The sequence below is a fragment of the Rhipicephalus microplus genome, chromosome 7 (genome assembly GCF_043290135.1).
Source record: "Rhipicephalus microplus isolate Deutch F79 chromosome 7, USDA_Rmic, whole genome shotgun sequence".
In the NCBI taxonomy this organism is placed as follows: domain Eukaryota; kingdom Metazoa; phylum Arthropoda; class Arachnida; order Ixodida; family Ixodidae; genus Rhipicephalus; species Rhipicephalus microplus.
In genome coordinates, this window is record NC_134706.1 from 28,990,303 (window position 1) to 29,003,606 (window position 13,304).

Sequence of the window (13,304 nt, forward strand, 5' to 3'; positions counted from 1 at the left end):
CCATGATAGGTATGTTTAGGATATCTCCAAGAGATGTCCCCAGGATGACTCTACACAATACTCCTCTAGGTTACCTCATACAGCCGTGTCTCGTAGGCCACCCCTAGGAGGTATCTCCAGTATACCTATCTCGGCTACCAGTAAGGGACATACCCCTAGTGTTACCTCTCTTGGTTACGTTTACGAAGTATCCCTTGAGGTACCTTGTCTAGATTACTTCCAAAAGGTATCCCTAGGATACCTCCCAGGTTAAACTCTCCAGGGTGCCTCTAAAAAGCTTCCCTCTACCTTCAACATTAATAATATCTGAGGTTTTATGTCCCAAGACCTCGATAATTACGAGAGACGCCGAAGAGGAGGGCTCCGCAAATTTCGACCGTCTGGTGTTTTTTTTTAACGTGAACTGACATTCCTCCATACATGGGCTTCAACCATTTCGCCTCTATCGAAATGCGGTTGCCACGGCGGGGATCGAACTTCCGACCATCTGGTCGGCAGCTGAGTGCCGTAACCACTGGTCCTCCTCGACGGATCCTCTGCCTCAAGGAGAAATAAACGTAGAGGAAAGACAGCGACGTTCACCTGAAGAGACCTCCAGTTGTCCACCCTGTACTTCAGGAGTTGAAAGGGCGTGAGAAAGAATGAAAGAAGAGAAAAGTTCACAGAGGCATCACAAAGCCATCGACTATAGGCAATAGCCGCGTACCAGAAAACCGCACTGCCAATGAGCCGTCATATGCGACGTGCTACCGCACTGCGAGCTCAGTCGGTACTTGAACGGGTGGCGACTCTTATCTAAAATTCTCTAAATACATCCGAATAGAGCAAAGTTGGCCACGGTGGTGAAGCATACAGCCCAAATAACGACGGGGACACATTGTGGAAACACACACAGCGCTGAACATACAAAAGTTTATTAGATCAATATTTATGACATATATACAAAGAGCCATATCAGTGCGCCTGTCAAATCAGATACACTTCCTATCACCTTGCGAAGGCAGATCGAATGAAGAAATGAAATTTTTTTCGACCTGATTTTCCCGCTCTATTGGCTCTATTTCGCCGCTCTACTGGTTCTGCTGCTGCTACTGCTGCTACGACCAAAACTTCTGTTACTGAATGCTTCCACGGCTATAATTTTTTTATTTATTTGTAAAACCCTCAGGGTACATTTGTACATTATAGAGGGGAGGGGAGGAAATACAGATGAACAACAAAATAACTATAGGATTACGTAAACACATTTAACATGAAGATAAATATAATGATTATATTTACATGCAAGGAGTACACTTTATTAGAAGACAACTGAACTAGGACCACAAGAATACACCAAACAGTCTATAACACTTACGCCGATTAGTACAGTTCACGATTCTGAGTTTATTAGTGCATTCTTAGATCGAGTGGATTCGGTGATGCTTACTAACGATGCAGGTAGGTTATTCCAATCTATTGAGGTCTTAGGGAGGAATGATTGTGAACATGCTAAGGTGTTGTAACGAGGTACGCTGACCTTGTACACGTGATCATGGCGAACAGAATGGTACGATAGCTATTACTTCTTCACCTCTATACTGCTTTAACTGTTTTACTACTACGGCTACTACTTTTACCATTATGACAACTACTACTACTTCCCATTCTACTAGCGCCACTACTACCACTACTTCACCCCGCTACTGCCGCTGCGACAACTTCTGCTGCCACTTCGCTCCTCACCTCAAGTCATCTATCATATTCGGCAGTCAGTGACGACTCTTTCCACGAACTCGCCCCCGGCCTAGATAAACCAGGGCCTCAAGGTTCCCGCCACCACGAACCGCTTCGCACTTTCGCCAGGGACACGAATCGGAATTGGCAGCGAGCGGCCTTCACGCCATAGACGACCTCGACATGAAACGGGGAAAGGGGGCTGTAGTCATTCGTACCTTACTTCCGTGACGTCTCGCGACGTCTGCGTCGCCAAAGAAAGGATCCGAGGCTGACGGCCCAGGGGCGCGGACCACGAGGGAACGTGAGGCACCCCCATTTAACAATAGGTCGGTTTGGAGAGAGAGAGAGAGGATCCAATTCATTGAAAGGGAAGAGTTCGTTGTCGTCGTCATCCAGAAGAGAACCTTGAAGGCATTTAGGTGCGCGCCAGGGGGCGTCGACAGACGCGGTTCGTCGCGTGAAAAAAAAAAGGGGGGGGGGGTTGTTAAAGTGAAGGAACCGAGGTGGGGGCGAGTACAGAGCGCACAACCCAAAAGGCGCTAAGAGTGCTGGCGTCTCATCGACAGCGTCGTCACGGGACGGTCCTTGTTTGTTGTCTCTACAGCAAACACGGACCAGACTGGAGTCAGTTCACTAGGGCGAGTAAAAAAAGGTTTCGTCAGCGAGTGTCAGCGGAATGGGGGCGTTTGTTGATGAGCCAGCATTGTAGTAGTGGTAAGCTCTAACCACACGTACGCGTTAGGGCACGTCAGCGCGTGGCATGCCCTCCCCTCTCCCTACGCACATCCTCTTTCTCGATAAGGTGGGCGCTTGCAAAGAGCTGACGCGCTGTAACGATGGAAAGAGAAGGCACGCCGCGCACTGACGCGTTGGAACGCGCACGTGTGGGTAGGGTTTTAACAAAAGTAGTAGTAGTAGTAGTAGTAGTAGTAGTAGTAGTAGTAGTAGTAGTAGTAGTAGTAGTAGTAGTAGTAGCGGTGGTGGTGGTAGCAAAAGCTGCAGTAGTAGAAGGAGGTGCATGAGGAGGAGTATTAGCAGTAGTAGTAGTAGTTGTAGGCCATTACGATGAGAACGCAGTGCAAACACGATGTATTATAGGGAGGCGCCCCTTGCCCTTTCCGCCATGCGTGTGCGCACGCATATGGTAGCATTGCTGAGGGAGGGAGTGACTCTATGGCGAACATCATAGATGCCTCATCAAACGCGAAATGTGACCGTCGGTGGCTTCAACACTAACTATACAAAAAGGTCATGCGATCACAGGTTACGGCTTGATGAAGTCATAATGACACCACATAACACGACGTCATAGGGGAAGATCATGGCATAGTTAAAAGCATAGGCGTGCGCACAAAGGCAGTAGGAGATGGGGGGCGCCCCCCCCCCCTGCTCATTTCGTGCTGAGGGTGGCCTAATAGCACCTAAGGGTGGTGGCCCCGAATAGCACCTAAGCGCACAGTCACTTCAGTTCTCTTCTGAAGGGAGTCCAATGAGGGAAAGTGAGTAGAACAAGCATGCAAAGGCAACGCGTGATGGAAATGCAGGTCTTAATAAAAACAGCTGTCTCATGCACTCTGAGCGTTTTCTTTCCAAGCCCAACCTCATGACATGGGTATCGCTAACTAGGCACGGTGGTATGCTGTACGAGGCGGTTAAGAATGGTACACTTCCCTGAAGCGAACATAGTAACTGTCAGAAAGAGGAATGGCGTAGGACAGAGGCCGACAACTCCAAGGCTGCTTTATCCACTTAAATACTTTGCTATCTTTCAAGGTGTCAGATACAGACAGTGAAGGCTTTACGAGAGAAGACGAAGTCCCTGCATACTGGAAAAGCACGGACGCGCTTCCGTGCAACCGGGGACCAAGAACAACAAGCAAACAGACGCAGCGGTACAGCGAAAGCCGCGGGGTCGGGATCTAATTGAGGCTCTGATTTATAAGCCCTGACCCATTATGCACGGTGCCGCTCCGTTGGAACCCCTTTGGGTTCCGACCGCTTGTACTCCGGCAGTCGGCGACCCGTGGTGTTGACGTCGTTCCAGGGCCCTCCGTCGTCTTCGCTGCGCCCTCTCTCATCTCCGGTACTCCCCTCCGTCCTCGTGTCGCGACCTCAGAGCTTCCAGTTGGCCGGCGAGTTTGTAAACATCCGAACACGCGCCGAGGTCTCACACTGTAGTGAAGGTCTCGGCTGGAATTAACAGGCTGACATCATTGACATGCGCAGAGGTGGGGGGAGGATGGCTGGGGGAGTTCCTCATTTTTGCACTGCGTTGTTATAGTAAGAGTCTCAGTAAGAGGGCGTTGGCACAGGGGGTGCGAGTAGAATTACTGTGCCTGGTGCTTTGGTACCTTTCGGTAGTATAACTCTAGGTGTGGGGTGCTACACTGACAATGCAACTATCCCGTATCTTCCTCCCCTCTACCCTAACAGTAAGTCTTGCGCGCGCATGTGTCTGCGATGCATGCCAGTCATCGGGTTAATAGACCGGATTAAAGTTACTCTCGCCCCCATTTTTAGAGCAAGTATATTTAGACATGACCTCCCTGTCCTTCCTCTTTCAATCCTCCTTCTCCTTTAGTCATGATCCCAGTTATCCGTCGGCGCAGTGACTGTACGTGCTGCGGGTTTGGTTAGGTCCCAACTGGTGGCGGGCGAGCGCTGACAACCAGCATGCCATAAGGACAAGACGAACGCTATTGTCAATTACTCAGAGTTTTATAATAGTGCAATACAAGCATAATACATAACCACATGATTATAAGGGACGCCGCCAATGGAGGACCCCAGGCATTTCGACCTTCTGGGGATCTTGAACGTGCACCTATGTCTAAACACACAGGCCTCTAACATTTCATCTCCATCGTAATGAGGGCGAGCGGCCATTACTCGATGCCACCACCTCCGAGGCCAGCGTTCTAGCAATCGCGCAACTCGATCACCGTGCCGGGCAACACAAGAAGCAAACATAACCTAAGTGTGTATGTGTGCTGCAACGCATGGCCTCGTCGTGTGAGTCACCGAAGCCGGTTCTGTGTAGTGACTTCCTCATTTGACGTCACTATTGAGTCATAATGACGTAGTGCGCTGACGTGTTCACTTGGCGCCACAATGGCGGCATGATGAAGCAGTTTAGCGACACCAACGTTTTAGGTCACGATTACAAGTCCCGCTGGTCTGTGAGGTCATGTTCACGTGTCATGAGAACGTTTTTTACGAGACAACGGCACTCGCTCGGAGCTAAAAAGTGCGCGTGTACCTATGTCAGTGTTTCATCACTCGAGTGCGGTGCGGTAGATGAAAGTGTACTTGCAGATGGCTTCACAAAAGTAGATGAGTTGAGTTGGTAATTTTGGCACCGTCATACTTGTAGGGGCTTTGCGTTCGCGGTTGGACGCAGACGGGCGCCTAAAAATTACGCAGGTGTACGACTATGGGCTGTGTTCTGAAAAAAAAAAAAATAGTAACACGCGGGCGAACGGCTCAAGCAAAAGCGTGCCGCGCACGCTTCTCCAACGATCCGTTACCGGGGAACACAAATCAACGACTCTGTCCTCCTGTACCCGAGTTACTACCGTGTCCGCCTGGAATTTGGAGCATGGAAGGAGAGGGTCAGGAGGGAGGGGAAGTGATTTTTCATAAGGGGACTTCACGAGCAACAGAACGAAGCGAAACAACCAGGAGAGAGGAAAAGGAGAGAGAAAAAGAGGGGAACGAAGTGGCGAAGCAAAACAAAGCAGAGAGTGGCAGGCAGAGAGAGAATGCCTGCAAGGAACAAGGTGAAAAAATAGATAAGGAGGTCCAAAGCTGTTTCACATGTTCCGATGCCAGCGAACAAAATAATCGTTCTGTTCGCAGCCACTGCTATTGGCGGTTTTATTTCGCAAGGGATGCAATTTTTCCTCCGCGACCGAGGCGGCTTGATAGGCACCCTGCTGTCGTTCTTTATTGCAGACACTGCAGTACATTTATTTATTGTAATTATATGAACACTCTCAGCTGGGTGTTGCCGCCGACGTCGGCGTCGAGATTGACGTAATTCACCGTATATGTATACGTTTCTATATATATGAAAACGCAAAAAAAAATAATCCGGAAAAAGACTCTCGTGCGTCGAATCGAACCTTCCAACCTCTTGCTTGAGTACGAGGCGTTAGCCACTGAGCCACGAAGGAGCATCTCCTTCAACGTTGAAACGGCAAGCTATTTGTATCTACCACTTACCGCTGGCGAAGCCCATCCTGGGGGGGGGGGGAGACTATCGTGTTTTCAGCATTAACAGCGAGATGGCGCAATGAGTGCGCGTCGCCAGATCGTCACGACGCGGCGGCGCGCGCTCTCATCTCCCACGCGTACTTTGCCCAGCGGAGAGGGGAGTGGACGCTCAGGTGTCTGCGCGTTTATCTCGCGGTGGGGAGAATCGTATGCCTTGGGAATTCACCGGAACTATTCCGTTGCTGTCACCACCCACACAAAGGTCGCTGCACTCGCTGCACAGTCTTGGCTTGCGAAAAGGGCGCGCTTTTCAGACACAGTGAAGTAGCAACTGAGACACTTATTCGCGTGAGCAATGCGGGGCACGCTTCGATCTGCTTGCCATTCTTCGCGTAACATTCCAATTTGTCGCTATCGTATTCATCGCCTCGCCTTTCCGCCAAAGCTGTTTTTCAAACGTAATGCAACAATCTGTGCGTCATAATATTCATAAAGCGAAGAGCACGCGTATTTTGTCCTTTAAACACAATTTGCAACCTAAATTGATTTCGAAGTGGCGCAAAAGCGGCCGTAGTCACAACAAACACATGGGCCACAATTTCGACGGGTCCCGACAAAAATATCGTTCCACCGCTGCCAAGAGAGTGAAAACTTTCCAACACGTCCGTAGCTCACCACGGATTGCTGCAACGAAAGCGATTTGTCGTTTTTTTTTTTATCGCGAGTGAATCCGCAGTCTGAAAATCAGTGTTTTGCGTCATACAAAATGGTCGTAAAGCAGCCAGCGAATAAGTAACGGTGATCACCGCACATGAAAAGTGATCCCGCCCATCCCCGACTGCGGTTCAGTGCCAACTCTATACGGGCTTCGTACACAAAAACTCTGCCAATTGTACTTGCACCGTGAACCCCAGGATACACTCCACTGCATTGTTAAATAGAACGTCTTGCCGCGATCTGTTATCGCTGATTTATGATGCAAGGTCCTGAAGATATCTCTTCGTGAGTGAAACTGCACGAAGCTCAATATAGGGCCTTTTGCCGACGTGGGAAGCAAACCCTTTGCTGTAGTTACGAGTCGTAGCCTGCTTTTAATATTGGCTGGCTGTTCATTTTAAACGGTGTACTGGACAGTACACGACTGCTTTCTATCAACATACACGCCAGCTGTAATAGCACGAACAGTCACGGAAAATGTACGGGCGTAAATGTGGACTCGTCGTGTTCCTGGTGATCTCAACGACTTTACTAAATGCTGTATAAAACTTTATTCTTGTTTGTTTCGTTCGTAAAGTCACCGGGGATAGTGTTGAAGACATAGTTATGACGTCTAACTGGCAAACAAAAGGCGAGCAGAAAGCTTGTGTAGATAAATGTGCAGAGGACAATTTGTACAAACGCGCAGCCGTAAATAAACTTGACATACGCCGGAGACCACTCAATTAATGCCAAAAAACACAAGTATGTCTCCGAAGTGTAACTTCACGAAAAGACGTCGGGACAGATGTCGAAGGATGTCGTACATTATGCTTGTGGCGCCACCTATCTGTTAAAAGCATCAGGAAGAGGCAAAACAGAAAATTGGCGAGAACTCACGTGATAGCTTTGTGATGCGGCGGACGTCAAAGTCCTTGCACGGGTAGACTTCTGCGAAAAGGAAAAAAAAAACAGAGAATTTGTAGAACGTGCATTCAAATACATCAACAGTGCCGTCATCGTAATGTATGTATGTACGCATGTATGTGAGCTAGTTATAAGAAACATGACGGCGACACCAACATCGACGGCGATCACTTTGGTAGAGTATACGTGCAACCATTCTGGCAATAACGTAACAATAAAGACACCTTCGTCCTCGTTCTGCGGTTTGTTGCACCGAACTATTGTTTTACTTGCCGTGGAATGCTGTAGCTCGAATACGAAACGCGCCTGAATACGAAGCGCCGCCAACGTAAGCAGATGATAGTTAAGATCAGCATCCCCACTAAAAAAGTAATCTAACAGTCATGACAAAATCATAACTACAGCCCCGAACCCCTTCATATCATACACACAACAAACAAAAAGAAGCTTTTAATAACAAACCCAGCAGCTGTTCGAGTTCTGTCAAGAATATTGCTAACAAAGAACGCAAATAACAAGTGTCTAGACAAGTGCGACTCTTCCTCTGTATAAATAAGGATTTTTTTTTTCAAGTACGCATTCGCTGGTGCTCCTTTCTAAGAGTTGGTGGCATGACTGGCATCCACCTTTCCCTGAAAGAGATCCGCTCGCAAACGACCTGTGTGCTATGAAAAAGGGCGCTTGCATCGCGAAGCGACTTACAGTAATGAGTTCTCGATGGAGCCAAAAGCAAGAAAGCGCGTTATTTATTTTCGCAAGACCCACTGAACCGACTTTATACATATTTTAATTGAACTACTGAAACCAATTTATTAACCCACTCACTGATAGATTAACAGAAAACCTTTCCCGAGTGACAGTCAGCTGACGAAGTAGATTTCCCAGATGGCACTGCGCGCACGTTGTGTGTTCCAGAAATGACGCGAATTGTTGTATGTACAGGTCGACTGAACTCGTCGATGCTTTAATCGAATGGCTGACTGGTTGATGGTTAGCCATTTTTTCTCAGCTGTCTGCGAAGCACAGCCTCAACGGTCACTTGACGTCGCAGATAGCGTTACTCGCTTTGGCCTTCAAAAATAGCAAAATAGGTCGCGTCTGCAGGTTAAATGGGTGACTCGTCGGTTCGTTGATTTAGTGATAGATTGACCGATGGAAGACCCTTCTTCTTCAACCTTCAGCTGACGAAGCAGATCTTTCAGAAGGCGGGACGCACCATAGCGCGCACTGTGTTCTAGAGATAACTATAACTGTTCTGTCGGTTACTGGAATATGCCATCTGTTCGTCGAACTACTGACAGACAGAGCGATGAAATACCCTTGTTCCTCAACCGTCATCTGGCGAAGCACACCTTCCAGACTGCACAATACGCAATGTTAAATGTCGTGTTTTCTAGGATTAGCAAAACGTATTGCATCGACAGCTGAATGGCATGAGATATAGGTTAATAGATCTAATGACAAAATGATTCGTGGACCACCCTAGCCCTCAGTAATGATCAGCTGACGAAGCAGACTTCCCAGATAACAAAACACACAGCTATGCAAGTCGTGTGGTCCAGGAATAGCAAAATGTACTGTGTCGGCAGAGCTGAATTTCGTGATCTATCGGCTAATTGATCAGATGACCAACTGATTAGTCGTACACCTTCGCGCTCAGTAATCGTCAGCTGACAAAGCAAGTCTCCAAGAAGGCCCGGTCATGATGGAAGGAAGCTTCCTCCGTGGGCTCGGCACAGAAGCGTCACACGCTGCGCGCGCCACGAATAGCGCTAGCTGCGAACGAAGCACGACTCTTACATCAACCCTTTACAGTGTATCAAACAAACACACCCCTCCCTCAAACACACACACCCACTTGCTCAATTTCTTTTTCTAGCGCGACCAGGAGCAGTCATCCGCAGTCTCATCCGTCTGTCTCTTCCGCATGTCGCCACCGCCCCGCAGCAACGCATGTCGGGATAATCCGAGACCGCCTCTGTCGGCCCCCACCGCATACCTTTGTGTAACACACAGTGTCCTTCGGAGACGACCCGCGAAGCCGCAATCAGAGCGAGCGCGAAACTCATTTAGGCCGAGCGGCGAGGACGGGGATATAGAAGGGGGGAAGGAGGAGTTAAAAGACGGCAATGGAAGGTGGGCGCCACCTGAAAGCACCCTCTCTCCGTCACTGTCTGTGCAGGTACGGAAGACAATGCTGCAGAAGAACCAACCTTTATTATTATAGTTGACTCGCCATTCAAAAACTATCTTAGCGCGCGATGGATGAAGGCACAGTGGTATGACAGGACTGGGCGCCTGTGTGTGTGTGTGTGTGTGTGTGTGTGTGTGTGTGTGTGTGTGTGTGCGTGTGTGTGTGTGTGATGTGCGTGCGTGTGCACGTGTGTGTGTGTGTTTGTGTGTGCGCGTGTGCGTGTGTGTTTGTGTGTGTGTGCGCGCGTGCGCACGTGTGTGTGTGTTTGTGTGTGTGTGCATGTGCACGTGTGTGTGCGTGCGTGCGCACGTGTGTGCGTTTGTGTGTGTGTTTGTGTGTGTGTGTGTGTGTGTGCACACGTGTGTTTGTGTGTTTGTGTGTGTGTGTGCATGTGCACGTGTGCACATGTGTGTGTGTGTGTGCGCGCGCGTGCGTGTGCATGTGTGTGCGTGCATGCGTGCGCGCGTGAGTTTATGTATGCACCCCCTGCCATGCTTCTTCGACTATTCTCCAGTATCGCACGACATAAACAAACAACATGTTCGACATAAGAAACGACCATGGTCAACAATCGGAGATCATTCTTGAAGCACTCGATCGTGGCACTGTTCCTTTCTTGAAGCACTCGATCGTGGCACTGTTCCTTTCCACTTCGATTCGGCGTCATCAGTCAGCACTCGCTCAACGCGACGCGGTCTGAACGGGAACTCCCTCGGCGCCACGCGCAGGTCCTCGAAGCGAGCTCTATTTCAAGTCGAGTCGCTATCTCGCTCGCCCTCGACGCACTCTGGGGCAGGAGAAGCGTCCGCGACATGAGCTATAAAAGCTGAGGATGAAGAGGAAGGAGGCCGACTGAAGAAGAGGCTGCAAAAACTCGACTTGCTGAGTCATCGATCATCTCTCGAATTTTACTAGTCACACTACCACTTATTATTTAGCTGATACACTGCAATGATTCAACTTTCAGGAGAATTTCATATAACGATTCCATCACAGATATTCAACAAATTCTATTATTTCTCCCCGCCCCCTTTTTTTTTGACATTGCGCCAAATTAATTTCACAGTCAAAACACAGTAATCGTATTCCAATAATCTAGAAAATCTATAGGTATTTACTTGCATTAACCACCGGCTTCTTGGCCAATCCCCCTTAGTGGGTGAGAGCCACAAAAGAAAGGAACAAACAAAGAAACACACTCGACGAACGCAGCGCTCCCTGCTGGCGGTACCGTTGAACATTTAGCAGGGACGGATTATCGAAGTCGGAGAGACTCGAGGAAAAAAGAAACCACTTACGGAGAATAAAAGCCGTGCTTTCTCTTTTGTTATTCGTTTGCGTGCTTGAATACGCGTTTGCGTTTCCTTTGTGGTTGTGTGAGATGTGGCCATAAGAGGGAAAAGAAGAGAACCGTGAGCCCCGTAACTGTCTGCATCAGGGTGCGACACAACCGGTCGGCACGGAATCCAGCGAGCGACTCCCCGTGGTCGTGTTTGTTTGCTAGTGTGTGCTTGTTCTTGTGTGTTTTGTTGTTTTTGGAACGTGTCTAAAGAGTCCCCTGAAGAAGCCGGCGAAAATGCGTAAACGTTTATAATGCAAACGTACGTAGATTAACTATGCGATCCAGAAGTTCAACAAAGCCCCGCAAGGCACTCGGCTGTTGACCCGCAGGTCGCGGGACCAAATGCATTTCCGATGGAGGCAAAAATGCTGTTGCCCCATGAGCTCAGATTTAGGTGAGCGTTATCCCAGATGGTCAAAATTTCTGGAGCCCTCCCCTACGGCATCTCTCATAATCGTATGGTGCTTTTGGGACGTTAAACCCCTCACATCACAATCGTCATCATCATCATCATCATTATTATTATTATTATTATTATTATTATTATTGTTGTTGTTGTTGTTGTTGTTGTTGTTGTTGTTGTTGTTGTTGTTGTTGTTGTTGTTGTTGTTGTTGTTGTTGTTGTTGTTGTTGTTGTTATTACAGAATTTAAACAAACACACGTACGCACACGCGAACACCTTCCACACACGCACAAACACCCCGACAGACAAACACACACGCATGCACAAACAGGAGCATAGGCAGAGTTTTTTTCGGGGGGGGGGCACTTTCTTGATTTGGGGATACACTTCCTTGATATGGTCATTTTACGCTGTATGTGCCATAACGAAAAAAAGTACAAAAATTCAGGGGGAGGGAGGAGTCATGGGCCCGGTGTGCAACCCTCTTGCAACGTCACCGCGCACAAACGTGCACACGCGGAAGTATACGAGCACACAAACACAACCTTCCCGCCCACTCACGCACAAGCATTCAGAACATTAGCACGAACGTGTAACACTAACACCACCACTTTCTCGCAAACACACATTCTTACACTAACCAACACACAAAGTCACGAACAACCGGAACCAAACACACGCACGATAGCAGGAACAGCCGCAGATGCAAACAGCCACACACATAAACACAAACACCAACAGAGTTTTCTAAATATACACTAGAGGGAACTCTGGCGCTAGTGTCTACGGGAGCTGCAACGCATAGCGCTTCAGCGAGCACGGGAATGACGGGTACGACATGGATTTGCCTGGTCTTCGTACTTTACGTTCGTTCGGGCTTCGCGTAGCTTGCAGCTGCTTTATCACGAAACAACAATCGGGCAAATGTCCGGCAGTTACGCTTCACCACCTTAACCTCTTGATTGATTGATTGAATGATCGGTCGATTGATTGTTTGATTGATTGATTGATTGATTGATTGATTAGAATGTGGGGTTTAGCGTCCCAAAACCACCATATGATTATGAGAGACGCGTTGTGGTGGGCTCCGGAAATTCGGATCACCTGGGGTTCTTTAACGTGCACCCAAATCGGAGCACACGGGCCTACAGCATTTCCGCCTCCATCGGAAATGCAGCCGCCGCAGCCGGGATTCGATCCCGCAACCTACGGGTCAGCAGCCGAGTACCTTCGCCACTAGACCACCGTGGCTGGGCTATCTTAATCTCTCAATCTCTTAAGCTTATGAAACACCTTGATCTCTTCAGCTTATCACTTCAAATCGGGTCAGAAAGTGGAAAAGTGTCTATTTTTTTTCCTTTGAAACAAAACCAAAACACACCAATAAACGAAGCCACAAGCGTGTTCGTCACCCGCAGGCACGAAGACTAGGCAAATCCATGTCATACCCATGATTCCCATGGTCGCTGAACGATCGCAGCGCCAGTGTTCCCTCCGGTTAATTTCAGGAAACTCTACGCAAACACCCACCGACACACAGATAAACACAGACACCCACAAAAAAAAACACAGCCGGTGTGAAGCAGCCAAGTGGAAACACGAAACGACGATAAAGAGGACGGTGGAGGGAGACAGCAAACCAGGCGAGGTGTCACTTTAGATACACCACAGATAGTAAAGGAGAAGTAGAAGAACAAGACGAAGGAGACACTGGGCTGGTGCCACACAGCGGCATCGTCTGGCGGAAGAAAAAGAAACACACCGCGGTGTTGACGAGTCGGTCTCGCGAAGCCGTCAACACTTGACG

General features: G+C 48.7%; 1 protein-coding gene across 1 annotated transcript in view; it reads right to left on the reverse strand.

Moving 5' to 3' along the window:
- Window positions 1-13,304, reverse strand: part of Mrtf (Myocardin-related transcription factor) — a 308,475-nt gene that overhangs the window by 174,718 nt on the left and 120,453 nt on the right. The window contains exon 2 of the mRNA XM_075868898.1: window positions 7,531-7,581. Coding sequence (XP_075725013.1) covers window positions 7,531-7,581 — 51 coding nt within the window. The remainder of the gene's footprint in view (window positions 1-7,530; window positions 7,582-13,304) is intronic.